Consider the following 18,296-nt stretch of genomic DNA (forward strand, 5'->3'; position numbering starts at 1 on the left):
CTTGTCTAAACTGAGATTGGACTTTAGTTTGATTTGGAGAACATTGTCATTATTAAGTGGTTTGGAATTTCCCTGGCATAGTTTTAATATTGTCCTGGGAAAGGCATTGCACTGAATGTATTTTTCTCTAGGAAATAGGATTTTTCATTATTAAATGTTTAAGAGAATTTCAGACGGGTTTTGTAGGTGTTAGAATATTTCTCTTCAGTGACAGTGAAATCTGAATGCCATGCCTTCATTCTTTCATTCTTGTAAGAAGTTTCCCCATTTGGAGAGAATGTTTTAAGAATTATTAAATATATACTGTTATTCTAGAGAAGAAAATAAGGCGTTTTCTGGTCCTTGCTACACAGAGGTTCCTGTTTCTTAGTGTGGTTCTTTGGTTGAAGGGAAGAATTTTAGGTCTCATAGAAACTCACCTATATTCCTTAAAAAATGCCAGGTTCCTTTTCTGAGGATATGCGTATACGTAAAGCAAAACAAGGGGAATATGCAAGGTGGTTTGATTATTTACAGACCTCTCCTACAGAAACTGTGTCCCTCCATTGTCTGTGCCATGACTTTTACAGGTCAGATTTTGTGTTTTGTATAGTTAGGACCAGTACGGTAACTATTACACATATTTTATTTTTCAATCTCATCTCGTGTCTTCTGAAAAGAACAGATCCATTGGGGTTTCTTATAGTTAAATCAAAACGATCTATAAACTTGACTTCTGCTGAGTATGCATTTTTAAATTTAATTTTATTTTTGGCTGCGTTGGGTCTTCGTTGCTGCACGTGGGCTTTTCTCTGGTTGCAGAGAGCGGGGCCACTCCTCGTTGCGGCGCACAGGCTTCTCATTGTGGTGGCTTCTCTTGTTGTGGAGCATGGGCTTTAGGCACGTGGGCTTCAGTAGTTGTGGCACATGGGCTCTAGAGCGCAGGCTCAGTAGTTGTGTCGCACAAGCTTAGTTGCTCCATGGCATGTGGGGTCTTCCCGGATCAGGGATTGAACCCACGTCCCCTGCATTGGCAGGCGGATTCTTAACCACTGTGCCACCAGGAAAGCCCTGAGTATGCATTTTTAAATTCAGTTCCCATAGCAGGTAGGTGTCAGTGCTCTCAGTTTGGATTTCAGGCCTTTCCTTCTTCACTGCCCTTTGACTATAATGTGGCAACCATTTGTGTTCCTCTGCCCCTGCTGCCATCTTTCTTCAGACTGCCTGCAGTATTGTCTTATACCAAATAAGTATAGCTTGCATGTTTCAGTTTAAATTGTCTGCTGCCATTTCACTGAACGGACTACTAAGTCAGAGGACTTGAAGGCCCTTAAGAGATTGCTTGGAGCATTGGGTCCATTGGAGTCTTGCTGTCTCTTGCATTTTCTCTCTCTTTCTTACTGTCTTGCTCTCTTTCCTATTACAGCTGTGTAACAAGAACTGAAAGTAGCTGTGAAATCATAATCTTATTAAAACCCTGGTTGTTCTGAGGTATCCCTTTCTAAAAAGTCTTTTCCTCCCTCTGAAGCCCAAGAATCCCTTCTGATTACTAAATTCTAGTTACACTTTTGGCTGCCAAAAGTTTAAAACGTCCGTATTTTCTGCCTGTGCTTTGTACTGGTACTTAAAATTACTTCATTGTTTTTTCCTTTATTCCCAGGTGCATGGAGGACTGCAACAGAGGAGTGGGGAACTGAAGATTGGAATGAAGATGTAGGTATTCCCAGGTCATTCCTCATTAGTACGTTCTATCCCTAAGTGGTGTTTAGGGATAGAAAATGGGTATGTTTCTACCCCTCAAAATTCACCCTTAAGATTCTGACCCAAAACTTTTACATCCAAAATAGTGTTCTGAGCCAGAACATTTCACATATGTTATATGAAGGAGACTGGGCATGAACAGGACTCTGTGGAACCAGACTATGGAAAGGGCAAGTGCACTTGTGTAAGTCCAATATCTGATTGTCGGATTTATCCCAGGAAGAGATGGTGGTTGGGTAGGGCACTAGAAATGGAGTTAGGCAGGTAGTGCGTTGAGTAATAGCTTCTGGTGGCACATGACTCTCCTTGGAGCAAATCAGTTATTTGGTTCACATTCAGGCATTGGTGTATGGTCCTGTAATTGGCTTAGAGGTGGGTACAGATGAGAGTTACAGTACCAAGTTCTTAAGTTTACAGTCTGGTTGACTCTGGGACCCCTTTTGTTTTTGTACTAAGAGTGCATCGTGGTGATTGTAATTGAGATGAACATGTAGGTTTGGCTATCTTCCAGATTGACTAAACTAGGAAACCTCATAGATGGGTGGCATATAAACAAGCTATATGAATTCTCTGGAGTAGTACCTGAGTAAAAGAATTTTCCTGATCCCTGGTCACAGTCAAGCTTTTGCTATGAATTACAGTTTCCCGTGATCATGGATGAACCTTCCTGTACTTGTATTTATTCAGTCAAGACAGAATATGATAAGAGGAAATGATGTGTCAAACTGTTTTGGTTTTCAGGCCTGAATTTTAAAATTCTGGATGTATCAGCATTAGAGGGTGATTGTTTTCTGTTGTAGCAGAGCTAGACTGCTTTGTGAATACTTTCTAAGATTTGGCTTGTCAGCTTAACCACCTTTCAGAGAATGATATATTTGGGGGAGTGGATTCACTGTTTTTAGAGGGGAGATTTTAATCAAAAAGTTTTTTTAAAAAAATCAGCTTTTGGGGAATTCCCTGGTGGTCCAGTGGTTAAGGACTCCTCGCTTTCACTGCCTAGGGCCAGTGTTCAATTCCTGGTCAGGGAACTAAGATCCCAGAAGGCCGGGCAGCATGTCCTCCCCCCCCCAAAAAAACCAACTTTTGAATAGTAGGAAGATTTATTCCTTACAATTGTTTACCTAATTTTAGTGTTTTATAGTGGAGAGACTAGGTGTAACAAAGTCAGTTTTAAGGCAAAAAATGCCTTTTAAAAATATATATGTGTTTATTTATTTGGTTGCACCAGGTCTTAGTTGTGGCAGGCGGGCTCCTTAGTCGTGGTTCCAGGGTTCCTTTAGTTGCGGCTCGCCGGCTCCTTAGTTGTAGCATGCAAACTCTTAGTTGTGGCATGCATGTCGGATGTAGTTCCCTGACCAGTGATCAAACCCAGGCCCCCTGCATTAGGAGCACGGAGTCTTATCCACTGCGCCACCAGGGAAGTCCCCAAAAAGTGCATGTTAAAATTATTCCTCCATATATCGACTCATCAGCACTTGGGCCCTTACTGCTCAAAAGCCAAGAATTAACTTATATCTGTCTTCATCTTGGCTGTGATCTTCCTTTCTTTGAGAGGAGTAGTGGAAGATAAAGTATGGTTTGGATTGAGGTCGGAGTTGGGAGCTGTAGCGGGAAAACATAAAGGGGCTTTCTCTGTTTTTCTGTCTACCATATTCACCTTCCTGTAAGTTCAGTGCCCATATTATGTGACTCCACTCGATTTTATTAGGTTTCTTGATTCTACCCTCTCTTTTGATAAAACCATTGTGCACAGATAGAAGGGGCTTGAAAGTCAGTCCATTCAGGATTCCTTAGAGTAGATAGTTCTCTCTTCAAAGAGTTTTCCCCTTTTTCTTGATGTTGAATTCCCCTTAACCTGTGCCAGGTTTCTGACTGAAACCTACCTAACACTAGGAGTGACTAATTCCTCTGTTTTCCAGCTTTCTGAGACCAAGATCTTCACTGCCTCTAATGTGTCGTCAGTGCCTCTGCCTGCGGAGAATGTGACAATCACTGCTGGTCAGAGGCAAGTGTGTGGTATAATTCTGTATCTTTTCCCAAGGGTATCTGCTAAGTTAGTTGTAAGGAAGAATGGCACTGGACCTCTACAGACTCCCATGGTGTCGGTAATAATGATAACCAAATCATATTAGGGTCCTATTAAGTTGATTGGTAGATTTGTAAGAGTTGATATTAGTAATCTACTGAATGGAAATCCATATATTACAATTTTAAAGCTAACTCTCCCCCGAACAGCCCTTTAATACATAGGTCAGCCTTGTCAGCATCATAGGTATTGATTAAAACTTAGAACTTAGAACTTGTAGTAAGTCAGGTAAAGAGAAGCTGAAAGTGGAAAGTTTTCATTTATTTCTGAATTTGCAGAACTGTTCAATAGTTTCTTCTCTTGCTTAATAATTATGGTCTTTGCTTAGCCCACTGAGCACGGTGATAATTTTTTTCCCTAGGATCTGGCTTATGAAATTTTTAGAACTTGAACATAGGTATTGGGGTCAGTAGAGGAAGATAACACTTGTCAGGGAATATTTTTATCCCCTGAAAGACTCTTGGATTATTTCTAGACCTGGGTATGATAGCTGTTGATTCAGAATGTCCTAAAGAGAAGTGCGATAGGAATAGGATGTTCAGGATGTCATTACCAGAGGTAATGTGTTTTTTGTTTTCATACATCTTTATTGGAGTATAATTGCTTCACAATGCTGTTAGTTTTTGTTGTACAACAAAGTGAATCAGCCATATTCATACATATATCCCCTCTCTCTTGAGCCTTCCTATCCCACCCCTCCAGGTCATTGCAAAGCACCAAGCTGATCTCCCTGTGCTATGCTGCTGCTTCCCAAGAGCTAGCTATTTTACATTTGGTAGTGTATATATGTTGATGCTACTCTCACTTTGCCCCAGCTTCCCCCTTCCTCTCCCCCATGTCCTCAAGTCCCTTCTCTATGTCTGTATCTTTATTCCTGCCCTGCTACTAGGTTCATCAGTACCATTTTTTTTAGATCCCATAAATATGAGTTAGCATATGGTATTTGTTTTTCTCTTTCTGACTTCACTTTGTATGACAGACTCTAGCTCCATCCACCTCACTACAAATAACTCAATTTCGTTTCTTTTTATGGCTGAGTAATATTCCATTGTGTATATGTGCCACATCTTCTTTGTCCATTCATCTGTTGATGGACATTTAGGTTGCCTCCGTGTCCTGGCTATTATAAATAGTGCTGCAGTGAACATTGTGGTACATGTCTCTTTGAATTACGGTTTTCTCAGGGTATATGCCCAGTAGTGGGATTGCTGGGTCATATGGTAGTTCTGTTTTTAGTTTTTTAAAGAACCTCCATACTTTTTTTTTTTTTTCTATGATACCAAATATCTGTGATTTTTTTCCACACCAATTCTTCAATTCTCTGACACCAGCTGGGTGTTCTGACACTAACTCTCCAGAGTTAGCGCAGACCCAAGTTGACGGCTCAGTACCACAAGACTGCCTTTATTTACTTCAGAGGTCAGCTGCAAATGGGCCACCTGCACATTTCTGCCCAGCCGACTACAAATTTGGGAGTTCTCACAGCCCCCTGCTCAGGTTTAATAATTTGCTAGAATGACTCATATAACTCCGGAAAGAGTTTTACTTGCTGTCCCTGGTTTATTATAACCAGTACTCAGGAAGAGCCAGATGGAAGAGATGCATAGGGCATGGTATGGGGGTTGGTGGAGCACAGAGCTTCTAAGCCCTCTCTGGGTGTACTGCCCTCCTGGCACATCGATGTGTTCACCATCCCAGAAGCTCACTGAACCTCATTGTTCAAGAGTTTTTAATGAGAGTTTCATTACATAGGCATGATTGATAAAGTCATTGGTGATTGAATTCAGTCTCTAGCTCCTCTTCCTTCTCTAGAAGTGGGTGGAGTGTGGTGGGGCTGAAAGTTCCAACTCTCTAATCACTTTCTTGGTGTTTCTGGTGACCCGCCGCCTTCTTGAAACTCTGTGAGGGGTCCCACCCTGAGTTACTTTATTAGCATAAACTGTAGTTGAAAGAGACCAATTATGAAAAACAAAAGACACTCCTACTAAGGAAATTTGAAAAGCCCCTAGTATATATTTTCATTATATCACAAGTAACTTGAAATATTTTAAAAATTTGGGGAAAAATTCCCCAAACCCTTCTTGTTCCAAAGCTGCTTGAGGATGCCAGCATTCTAGTATGTGGTTTTATATATTAGATATTGGTAATGACAGGTATTCAGTATTAAAATCATGGGTAAAAATTTGTAAATTTTGGCCCAATTATTGAGCTGCTGTATTAAAAGTAACATTTGATATTTCACTAAGTTAATTTCACGAAACTTAAAATATATAACATTATTAAGGTTGGCAGCCTCATTGGAGCATAGGTAGATACTGTTGTGGCTCTTACAGATCTGTTATTTTGATGAATTAAGCATTTCACGGCTTTGTGTTTCTGGGGAGTGACTTCATTTTGATCTAACCATAATCTGAGTCGGGTGTTGGGGAATGCTGGAATGTTCAGTCATTATTCATCAAGCTCCCATCTCTCCACCAGAATTGACCTTGCTGTTCTGTTGGGGAAGACACCATCTTCAATGGAGAATGATTCATCTAATCTGGATCCATCTCAGGCTCCTTCTCTTGCCCAGCCTCTGGTGTTCAGTAACTCGAAGCAGAGTGCCATATCACAGCCTGCTTCAGGGAACACGTTTTCTCATCACAGTATGGTAAGTAGGAAACATGGTGTATCCTAACCAAACTTTTCTGCAACCCCAGCACATACATACAGTAATTCCTTTCAGTGATACCCAGAGGTTTGGGGCAAGGTAAAGCGTCTTCTTTTGTCTTCCTAGGCTGACTTGGGTGTAGAGATGTCGAGTTGGGTAGTAGGGGATATAGCTCTAGGAGAGGACTTAGCTTTGGACAGACTGAGTCATCTTATAAAAATGAGTTAGGAGACTTCCCTTGTGGTCCAGTGGATTAGACTCCACGCTCCCAATATACGGGGCCCGAGTTCGATCCCTGGTCGGAGAACTAGATCCCACATGCGTGCCACAACTAAGAAGCCCACATGCCACAACTAAGACCCAGCGTAGCCAAAATCAATCAATCAATTAATTAATTAATTAAATGTATTTTTTTTTAACGTGTAGGCTTTAAAAAAAGAATGAGTTAACGTCATTTACTGAATACTTATTGTGCAAACATTGTTCACTGTTATTCTTGAGTGAAAATCAATGACAACCAATTTTAATGCTAATTAGTATTAGTAATACTAATTAAACTTGGTTGGAAGGTTGTAGCAGTTCCCTGTCGTTTGTTTTTTGTTTTTTGGCTGCACTGTGTGGCATGTGGGATCTTAGTTCCCCAACCAAGGATTGAACCCGTGCCCCCTGCATTGGGAGCACGGAGTCTTAACCCCTGGACCACCAGGGAAGTCCAGCCGTTCCCTTTTTCTTGATAGAGCAGAATTGTCATATGTATTCATTTAAACCAGACATTTCTGAGCTAGGCTTCTCAAAACTTGGGGTCTTCCTGAATCTGCCCGCTTATTAGCTATTTCTCCCTTTCTCTGTAAGTAGGGATAAGAGTGCTTGCTGTGCCTATCTTACAGGGCTTCAGGAAGATAAATAAGATAATGGGTAAAGTCTCCACAAATGTGGAAGTAGTGGTATTGGTTATTAACCTAGAGCACTTATGGCAAATGACTTGTTGATTCAGAATATTTTTTAAAATTCAAGGTCATCAATTATAGCAAAGGCTAAATAACTAAACAAAGATGGTCAGTAAATCCTAAAGGTACTGCTTTTTCTCTCTTCTTTCCTGTTTATTTTACTTTCCTGTTTATTTTTTGCTGGAGGGTTACTATAGTTGTAAGAGGTAAGAAACTACGTGTATGCATATACTTTTATTTTTCTAGTAGTAAGGTTAGAGTAATTCAGCTGTAAAACTGCTAAGTCAGCCTCTAATCCAGAGCTGTTAGGTTTTTAAAAAAATAATTTATTTATTTTTGGCTGTGTTGGGTCTTCATCGCTGCACACAAGCTATCTCTCGTTGCGGCGAGCAGGCGATACTCTTTGTTGTGGTGCTCATGCTTCTCATTGCAGTGGTTTCTCTTGTTGTGGAGCACGGGCTCTAGGCGCGCGGGCTTCAGGAGTTGTGGCACAAGGGCTCAGTAGTCGTGGCTCACGGGCTTAGTTGCTCCACGGCACATGGGATCTTCCTGGACCAGGGATCGAACCGGTGTCTCCTGCATTGGTATGCGGATTCTTGACCACTGTGCCACCAGGGAAGTCCCACTCTGTTAGTTTTTAACTGTTGTCTTAAAATAGTTTTTTGTGTTAATAATTTGGTGGTTGATATTCTGCCATGTATGAGTGGTCACAGGAGAGAAAAGGTGGCAGAGAAGGGAGAGGAGTGTTGGGACTAAAAAGGAAAAGAAGGAAGAAACAAAATGGGACAGAGGTCGTAGGAAGATGTAATGAAGATCAGAAAATAACTACCAACACCTAAGATATATGACTGGAAAATGGGTTAAGTGCTCTGTGTCACTTTTAATTGCCTTTAATGTCTGGAGTTGAAGATTTACACCTAAATCCAAATTCTCATATCAAAAATAAGTTTTCAGTATACTTCCACTTTAACATTCTGTTTAATGTGTGTCATGTGATATGTGAAACTAAACATGAGTGCTATTTTTTCTCATTACCTGCGTTAATCAGTATGCTATTTAATGTAGTTTTTTCCATTGAGGACAGAGGTTAGAGGATTAATTTCCCTTAAAATTTAATAGATGTAAGTAATATAGGAGCCCTTCCCCATTATAATATATGAATGTTAGGTAATTTTCTATACCTTCAGTGTTTCACGCTTGCAGAATATTTGGTAATCATGCTGTGCGGGATCATCTCTCTGCCGCAATCCTGTACTTTCAACTAGATTTCCAGTGTTTTTGTACTTGTTTGTATAGTCTTGGGATACAGACTGAAGTGGAAAAAAAAGTCTTACGTTGGGTTGGACAGATGGGTTTTGTATAAGCACCGCTTAATTGAAGATCATGATGTGCTTAAGTAAGAACCTAAGAGAGACTAGACTAAATCTCCTTGGAGGTTCTTTAGAATAGTCAAGGCCACATGGTTAATCTTCTGGTCTAGGCTGGTAGTTTTACTTGGTAGTAGGGAATAGAGAAAATCCCCCAAAAGCATTAAGAGTAAATTTTGTTTTGTCATCACGATTACCCTGTAGAACTTGGATATACACAGAAAACAATAAAATCAGATTGACTCATTACTTGATCATTTAATGCAGAAGTTGAGATAGCTCCTTGACTTTGCTTCTTTGTCTCTATGCTGGTTATTAGAAACATTGAGATGAAGCTCAGTTAGTTGTTTTTGTTCCTTTTGAGCTGTTCAGTGGAAGGGGCAAAGACTTTAATGGCTGAAGTGAATTTTTTTTTTTTTTTGCGGTACACGGGCCTCTCACTGTTGTGGCCTCTCCTGTTGCGGAGCAAAGGCTCCAGACGCTCAGGCTCAGTGGCCATGGCTCACGGGCCCAGCCGCTCTGTGGCATGTGGCATCTTCCTGGACCGGGGCACGAACCCGTGTCCCCTGCATTGGCAGGCAGACTCTCAACCACTGTGCCACCAGGGAAGCCCCTGAAGTGAAATTTTATATCACCTTCATGTTAGCTTAATAATCAAGTATTAGTTGATTTAAAAATTCAAAGGGGAGAAAACCCCTCCAGTCATTAAAGGAGTCCCTGAGAAGGAAGGAGGGGAAAGTGATGGTAATGGTATAAATTTTAATGGCTCTTATTTTTTTTTTTTTTTTTTTTGTGGTACACGGGCCTCTCATTGTTGTGGCCTCTCCCGTTGCAGAGCACAGGCTCCGGACCTGCAGGCTCAGCGGCCATGGCTCACAGGCCCAGCCGCTCTGCGGCATGTGGGATCTTCCCAGACCGGGGCACAAACCCGTGTCCCCTGCATCGGCAGGCGGACTCTCAACCACTGCACCACCAGGGAAGCCCTGGCTCTTATTTTTTTGACTGCTTGTTATGTTCCATGCACATATTAAATGCTTTAATCTTGTTTAATCTTCCTACACCTTTATGAGGTACTACTTTTATTCCTATTTTCAGATGAGGAAAATGAGGTACAGACCAATTACAAGTAATTTTTCCACAATTATTTAACCAGGATTTGAATGTAGACAGTCTGAGTCCAGAGCTTATGCTGTAATGGACTATTCTATTTTGTGACATTTTTAAAAAAAAATTTATTTAGTTTTTAGTTTTGGCTGTGTTGGGTCTTCATTGCTGTGCATAGGCTTTCTCCAGGTTCGGCGAGTGGGGGCTACTCTTTGTTGTGGTGCACGGGCTTCTCACTGTGGTGGCTTCTCTTGTTGCAGAGCACGGGCTCTAGGCGCGTGGGCTTCAGTAGTTGTGGCACGCGGGCTCGGTAGTTGTGGCTCACAGGGTCTAGAGCTCAGGCTCAGTAGTTGTGCGCACAGGCTTAGTTGCTCCGCGGCATGTGGGATCTTCCTCGACCACAGCTTGAATCTGTGTCCCCTGCATTGGCAGGCGGATTCTTAACCACTGCACCACCAGGGAAACCCCTGGACATTCTTTACTTGTCTTATCTGTACTGGCTCTTAACAGGGATAAGTGTTTTGTTTTTGTTTGTTTGTTTGTTTTTTGAGTAGTTGAACAAAGTTGCTTGGATGTGGATTCCTCTAATCTCTGTGTTGATCTACAGGTGAGCATGTTAGGGAAAGGATTTGGTGATGTCGGTGAAGCTAAAGGCAGCAGCACCACAGGGTCCCAGTTCTTGGAGCAATTCAAGACTGCTCAGGCCCTGGCTCAGTTGGCAGCTCAGCATTCTCAATCTGGAACCACCACCACCTCCTCTTGGGACATGGGCTCCACCACACAATCCCCATCGCTGGTGCAGTATGGTGAGAAATATGGAAAGTGATTTGAATTCTTTAAGCATTGGAGCATTACTGCCAGGAGGCTAGCAGGAGTAGGGGTAGAGAATGTGTTCTGAAGTGAGGAGAAGGGCAGCCAACTGGCTCTTTTCCCACAGTGATTTCCCCTGGTGAGATAGGCTCAGTTCAGAAAGCTGGGGAGTAATAATTAAATACATAAGTTGCAGCTGTATATCTCTATATCTCTTTCATCAAATTTAGCCCTGTACACATTTGCAGTCTTCTGTTGACCTGAGGATGTTTTGGGTTTTCCCTAGGTTTATCTATAGTATTTGAAAACATCATACTGCCTTTGGGCTTTTCCATTTTAGGACCTTACACTTTAAACATGGACAATTCCTGAATTCCTTTCTTACATAGGCAGGATAATAGTTTTGATTTCATTAGGTTCTGCTTAACAAATAAAATCCAATGATTGCCACCTATAGAAATGAGATTAAATCTTAAAAGAGGACCGGTTTATATGAGTTTCTGATTCCTGGGGGCCTAGTTCATGGCTCTAGAGCAGGATAATAGCATTTTCTTGAGGTTCACGAACACCTCTGGCCTCATGCTTATTGGATTTCCTCGTGCAGATTTGAAGAACCCAAATGATTCAACAGTGCACAGCCCCTTTACAAAGCGCCAGGCTTTCACCCCATCTTCAACCATGATGGAGGTGTTCCTTCAGGAGAAGCCACCTGCAGTGGCTACCTCCACTGCTGCACCTCCACCCCCGTCTTCTCCTCTGCCAAGCAAATCCACCTCGGCTCCACAAATGTCTCCTGGGTCTTCAGACAACCAATCGTCCAGCCCTCAGCCGGCTCAGCAAAAACTGAAACAGCAGAAGAAAAAAGCCTCCTTGACTTCTAAGGTATATTTGAACTTTTAGATAGATATTATTTTAGGGCAAAGGGGTGTGGGATTTGAGAATTGAGATTGTAAGGGTGTAATTTGGAGGTTTAAAGCAGAAGTTTTTTATTAGTCTTACAGTAAGCTTATAGTAAACCATTACTTTATCTTCTTTACAGATTCCTGCTCTGGCTGTGGAGATGCCTGGCTCGGCAGATATCTCAGGGCTAAATCTGCAGTTTGGGGCGTTGCAGTTTGGGTCAGAGCCTGTCCTTTCTGATTATGAGTCCACCCCCACCACGAGCGCCTCTTCAAGCCAGGCTCCAAGTAGCCTCTATACCAGCACGGCCAGGTAGAGGAAACAGCCGTCATAAGACTTCTTTTATCAGACATTTACCAGTTTTTCTAAATCTCCTGCTGATTCCTAGAACTCTGGACAGGCCAAGCCTCTGATTGAGTGAGAGAAAAGTAGCCAATTTTAGCATTTTGTTGAGCATTTTAAAATATTGTTACTAGGTTTTTCCTAACTCTAAACAGAAATATATCCCTTGGGCACTTCTAGAATGTCCAGGCACAGTTCCTAGAGACATGTACCCCACCTTTAACAGTACCTTGGCCTCTACCACAGCTAAAAATGTGTTTGACACTTTTAGCCCCTTGGTGTGGACTTAAGCCTACGAAGGGTGTAGCTTTGAACTCCTAGGAAGGAGGTGACATTAATACATTACACAAGTAAAAGAAACCTTTCCAGTAGAACCTTCCCTGCCTCTTCTGATAGCTATCAGGGAAGGCCATCTTAAGCAGTAGCAAACCCTGGAGGAATTTTTTTCAATCCTTAGAATTTAAAAATAGAGATGTCTTGCCCCAGCCTAGCTCTGTTGAATCATAATTGCTGTTAATGCATATGAATATTTTAAAAGTTCCTTTCAAGAGAATTTTACTTCATAGGGTTTTTGAGAGGGCCAGGAGCTCAGAATTCCTTAAAATGAACATGAGCAAAAGGTGATTTTTCCCATGTTTAGGGTTCATGTTATGATGGTATCAAAGGGACCAAGAGTAGTATATCCTTTCTACTGACTTTTAGCCTCTTTTTCTAATAACAGCAGCATGTAAGGGAACAAGAAATTTTTCTCTTCCTTTAAGAGTTGAAAATGTTTTTAAACTGGATTCTTAGCTTAGATCCCTGGCTCTATAGGATGTGGAAATTCCTACTGTTCTCAGGAGAAAATTGCGGCAGTTTCTTTTATTTGTTGCTGGAATTTTTCTTTTTGATTGTAATCAACTTACACAAGTAGTGGATCTCCACTGTTTTAGTATCAGTGGATCTGCTCTATTCGTCTCTCTCAGATTTTCCTTCTCCATTCCCCACAGTGAATCTTCATCCACAATTTCATCTAACCAGAGTCAGGAGTCCGGTTATCAGAGTGGCCCAATTCAGTCGACAACCTATACCTCCCAAAATAATGCTCAGGGCCCTCTATATGAACAGAGATCCACACAGACTCGGCGGTACCCCAGCTCCATCTCTTCATCACCCCAAAAGGACTTGACTCAGGCAAAGGTATTGGCTTCATGAGCCCCTGGGCATTGGTTAGGAGAATAGTGGGCAAAATCTCTGAAATATTAGTGTTTTACTTCTTGACAAATGGTGCTAAGACACCTCTGAAGTGCTGATTGAGAAGCTGAACCACATTTTTGTGGTTGGTGAAATAAAAGTTCTCTTCACTAACCTTGGAGACTCAGAGCCAGAAGATCATTCTCTTTGCACTAAAGATTCATTCTCTTTAGTAGAATCAGTCTCAATTACCTGTTTTCTCTTCTTGGAAGATCTGATTGCCAGCCTTCTGTGGGTGCATATCAGTAGACCTCACCTTGCTATGTCTTGGCTTGGTGAGGGGGACAGCATATGCTAGAGGCAATGTGGAGTGACTGTCAGATGCAGCCAGCAGAATAGGTGGTTTGGCTGAACTGTCATACTCCCACATCCTCCCCCAGGAATCACTGGATTTGGACCTTTCCTATGTCTGTTTGGGGTTTGGGATCTCTTCAGCAGTTTGGGCATTGCCTTCTGTTGCCCTGGGTCACACAGGGTTGGTATATCTTACTATTGTTGTTTTTAAATTTTTGTTGTTTTTACTTTGTTTGGGTAGTATACATTATGTTAATCCTTTCATTGTAGAATTTCTCTGAAAGAAATTGGTTGAGAGAAGTTAAGCTGAGTCAATGTGCTAACTTGACCTATTCACTTGAGTTTGTCTGTTTCTTATTCCTCTTTTTTTTTTTACCAGAATGGCTTCAGTTCTGTGCAGGCCACGCAGTTACAGACCACGCAATCTGTTGAAGGTGAGTGTTCTCCAGGCTTTTTCCTCTCAGTTGTAGTGTTTTTACTCCCCTTTAAATATTTTTGCATTTCGTAGATTGTTGTGAAAAGAGCCCTGCCTCAATGATCAAAACTTCTGGTATAGTCTCAGCTTGGTTTTTTCTACCTTGCTGTTTAATCTCAAACTATCGTAAGTTTCAGGTTCTCTGTCTTGTAACAGTGATAATCCTCTGGGTTCTCTTTATTGGACAAATGAGATCAGTGCTGTGAAATGCTTGGAATTAAAAAAAAAGGAAAAGATTGTACCTAAATAAATGTTAGTGGTCCATTACTAAATAACTCACACTCTTGTCTTTGGGACAGCCTAGGGCTGTCATCACCTCTTAATAACTTCCTCTGATGAGGTGAATTCCTTTCTTTATTTCCAGGTGCTACAGGCTCTGCAGTGAAATCTGACTCACCTTCCACTTCTAGCATCCCCCCTCTCAGTGAAACGGTATCTGCAGCTTCCTTACTGACAACAACCAATCAGCACTCATCTTCCTTGGGTGGCTTGAGCCACAATGAGGAGATTCCAAATAGTACCACCACACAACACAGCAGGTGATTTGGGGTGAGGATGGAGGTTTGGGTTGGTGAGTAGTAATAACAGAGCTCTCTGGTTCTATCTTGTCCTCTCTGCCTAGCAGAGACCACATTAGCTAAGTGGGTAACCTAAAAGCTATGGGAAGTAAAGACAGAGGAGGCTTTTTCCCTTTTTCAACACCCATTCTTGCTTTAACTGCTCACTACTCTTGGCTGGCCATTGTGTTTACCATATGATCTCAGGATCTCCTTGGTCCCATATTATGCCTTCTTTGCCTATGTTCTTTTTTTTTCAATTGATGTATAGTTGATTTACAATGTTGTGTTAATTTCTGCTGTACAACAAAGTGATTCAGTTATACATATTTTCTTTTTTATATTTTTTTCCATTATGGTTTATCTCACAGGATATTGAATATATTTCTATGTGCTATACGGTAGGACCTTGTTCATCCATTCTATATATACTAGTTTGCATCTGCTAACCCAAAACTCCCACTCTATCCCTCCCCACCCCGCCTGCCGGCAACCACAAGTCAGTTCTCTGTGTCTGGCCTGTGTTCTTTTTTTTTTTGCGGTACGTGGGCCTCTCACTGCTGTGGCCTCTCCTGTTGCGGAGCACAGGCTCAGTGGCCATGGTTCACGGACCCAGCTGCTCCGCAGCATGTGGGATCCTCCCGGACCGGGGCACGAACCCGCGTCCCCTGCATTGGCAGGCGGACTCTAAACCACTGCGCCACCAGGGAAGCCCTGGCCTGTGTTCTTGACTGAAGCTCCAGGTCAGGTAACCATAGCCCTATGGCTAATGGCAACCTCTTTTACCTTACAGCACGTTATCTACTCAGCAGAATACCCTTTCGTCATCAACATCTTCTGGGCGCACTTCGACATCCACTCTTTTGGTAAGTGTGATGCTGTAAAAGAGGAAGTATGGTCTTGTTTACACTTAAACAACTATCCAACTGTAAGAGTCTCCCAAGAAGGGAGTCTTGAAAATTTCTTCATGAGGTGGCAAAGTGATAATTCATCTGAAGTTGCAGGAAAGGAGTAAAAAGGATGTTTGAAGCCGAGAGAGGCAGAAGAATCCAGAAATATTGCAGAGCTGTGGGCCAATTCTCAAAGCCCTGGAAGTGACTTTTTTGAATATATGACTTTTTTTTTTTTTTAACACTTAATTGGGTGGGACTTTGTATGCTATGATAAATTCTGTAAGAACATCCCTTTCTAACTGGTACAGCCATTTTCATTCATTGGTCTGGGGTATGGCAAACATGAGTCCTGAAAATAATCAGTTTGAGTCTGGGCATCCTATGAAAGTAGAGGCCAGATGAGAGCTTTTGGCCAAAGAATTAATTTTACTGTTGTGATTTTATAACAATTTGTGGAATTAAGCTGAGATGGTAAGGAAGAAAACTAACTTCAGGAGGAACTGTTTTGGGCAAAGGTGTATGGTTTGTCAAAAGCCTGGGGCAAGGTAATAAGGGTTAAGGCTTTCTCAGGAATCTCTCTTTCCTCAAGTGTACTATTTCAGGTTTAAATTCATTAGAACTTGTACTTCTTTCTAGCTTGTGAACTTGTCTGTTGTGCTGGCCTAGTGAAGAAGAATGTGGGAGAGAAGACTGTGATATATTTTTCAGACCTAAACTATCTTTTGTCTCCTCATTGGCTAGTCAGTGTTCGTTTCTAGGGAGTTTGTCCCCACTCGCTCTGTTGCCTTTCTGAACAGGGTGATAATGTGCAGTGGGTCTGTTGTTACCATCCTTACCAGATGAATGTTGGGGAATGTGTAGCCAGGCAGTATTTAGTAACTTCTTCTAATTACTTTGGCAGAGAGCACCCTAATACCCTGCCTCAGCCTTTTTAATTGAGAAGTTGGTGTGATATAATCAACAGAAGGGATTGTCTTTCCTGACCTGTTATACTAATCACTGTTTCCTCCTCCTCTCTTCCACTGCACCGCCTTTTTGAAGCACACAAGCGTGGAGAGTGAGGCGAATCTTCATTCTTCCTCCAGCACTTTCTCCACCACATCCAGCACAGTCTCTGCACCTCCCCCAGTGGTCAGTGTCTCTTCCAGTCTCAATAGTGGCAGTAGCTTGGGCCTCAGCCTAGGCAGCAACTCTACCGTCACAGCCTCCACTCGAAGCTCAGTTGCTACAACTTCAGGTAGCCCTGCATAGAAGATGAATTGCATTCCTTTGGTATGAATGAGCAAAGTAATAGTGTGACAAGATAAAAATATAATTTCTCTTTCAGGAAAAGCTCCTCCCAACCTCCCTCCTGGGGTCCCGCCGTTGTTGCCTAATCCATATATTATGGCTCCAGGGCTGTTACATGCCTACCCGGTAAGTGAGACTGAAGGATCTTCTCCAAAAGAGGAAGGTGGTATGGCTATTCTTTATGGCTATGGCTTCAGATGGAAGAATATAATTAAATAATAAGTGAGTGGTTGTCACATGTAAGCAAACAAGTTTTTAATCTTTGTAGTTTTGGGAAAAAATAATTTTTTAGAGAGGAAGGACTAAACCTAGACCAGGTCCTCTACTGTGTATTTTCTCGGGTGAAACACAATTTCTGGGCCTCAGAAGCCAAAGGCCAGAGTGTCTAACTGGAATCCCTTTCTATTTCTTAGGGAATTATTTTCTCTAGTTGGATAGATTCCTAATTTCTGGGGGTCTATGCTGGCTCTGACATAGTCAGAGTAGAGTTCCCTGACTTAGTCTGGGGCTATCTGAGAATAGGTGACTGACAGTAGTAGCCTTTTGCTCTGCTGTGTCTTGTATCAGCTTCGTGTATTCAGTGCCTATTAAGATGAAGGATATTTAATAAAAAAAATTTTTTTAAACGTCTGTTTTTCAAACTTATGTTTACCAGGGGATTAGAGCGGGGGTGGGGGGGAGGGATAAATTGGAAGATTGGGATTGACATATACACACTACTGTATATAAAACAGATAACTAATAAGGACCTACCATGTAGCACAGGGAACTCTACTCAATACTCTGTAATGGCCTATATGGGAAAAGAATCTAAAAAGAGTGGATATATATGTATAACTGATCCACTTTGCTGTACACCTGAAACTAACACAACATCGTAAATCAACTATACTCCAATAAAAATTTTAAAAAAACCAAAAACTTGTTTTTGCCTTCGGAGAGTCTAGAAGAATATCATACATATGAAACATCCATTAGCACTTTTTTAATAGCTAACACACTACCTTAGTACCCAAACATTAAAGAGTAGAGTAAAATGCGAATCCTTTCTGAAGGAGATAAATTTTAAGCCATATTTTGAAGGGCAAAGGAGGCAAAGACAGGTAGAATAAAGCAGGCTATATATGTATGACTTGTGCGTACCCTACTGCTACCCAGAGGCCAGCCTAGTTGAATCACTGTGTAGCTCAAGGAAAGCTTCAAGACCTTTCATGAATCATGTAATCTCTTTGTATTTCACTTCTTTCTTAAAGAAAATGAAGGAAATAATTCATGTCCTCTTCTTCTTAAGAATGAGGATGAATGTTGATTTATCTTGTCTCTTAGCTCCTTGGTTTGCTACCATCATGACCAGTCCTCATTAATATTGTTACATGTTTGTATCTTTCAGCCACAAGTATATGGTTATGATGACTTGCAGATGCTTCAGACAAGATTTCCATTGGTGAGTATATGGTTGTAGAGCTTAGGAAAAGAAAGTGATCTTAAAATTAATGTTTGGATTATTCCAAATGTTCAGTTGATAAGTCACAGACTTGGCTCTTTCTCAAGCCATACCTCCATACACATACTTTAAGATATATTAGAATGTACTTCGAGAGTGGTTCT

At 41.5% G+C, this 18,296-nt stretch overlaps 1 protein-coding gene and 1 non-coding gene across 22 annotated transcripts in view; both read left to right on the forward strand.

Moving 5' to 3' along the window:
* UBAP2L (ubiquitin associated protein 2 like) overlaps positions 1-18,296 on the forward strand; it is a 40,384-nt gene that overhangs the window by 11,888 nt on the left and 10,200 nt on the right. For all 21 annotated transcript variants that reach the window (XM_060030509.1, XM_060030568.1, XM_060030603.1 and 18 more), the window contains 13 exons: positions 1,640-1,692; positions 3,660-3,745; positions 6,305-6,476; positions 10,502-10,700; positions 11,309-11,586; positions 11,744-11,916; positions 12,936-13,125; positions 13,853-13,907; positions 14,313-14,487; positions 15,299-15,371; positions 16,440-16,635; positions 16,726-16,814; positions 18,079-18,132. In XM_060030509.1, the coding sequence (XP_059886492.1) occupies positions 1,640-1,692; positions 3,660-3,745; positions 6,305-6,476; positions 10,502-10,700; positions 11,309-11,586; positions 11,744-11,916; positions 12,936-13,125; positions 13,853-13,907; positions 14,313-14,487; positions 15,299-15,371; positions 16,440-16,635; positions 16,726-16,814; positions 18,079-18,132 (1,793 nt within the window). The remainder of the gene's footprint in view (positions 1-1,639; positions 1,693-3,659; positions 3,746-6,304; positions 6,477-10,501; positions 10,701-11,308; positions 11,587-11,743; positions 11,917-12,935; positions 13,126-13,852; positions 13,908-14,312; positions 14,488-15,298; positions 15,372-16,439; positions 16,636-16,725; positions 16,815-18,078; positions 18,133-18,296) is intronic.
* Positions 13,415-13,551, forward strand: LOC132416535 (small nucleolar RNA SNORA58). The gene has a single exon (XR_009517635.1). It is a non-coding gene; the product is annotated as a small nucleolar RNA SNORA58 (small nucleolar RNA).

This window comes from Delphinus delphis, chromosome 1 (genome assembly GCF_949987515.2).
Source record: "Delphinus delphis chromosome 1, mDelDel1.2, whole genome shotgun sequence".
Lineage (NCBI taxonomy): Eukaryota > Metazoa > Chordata > Mammalia > Artiodactyla > Delphinidae > Delphinus > Delphinus delphis.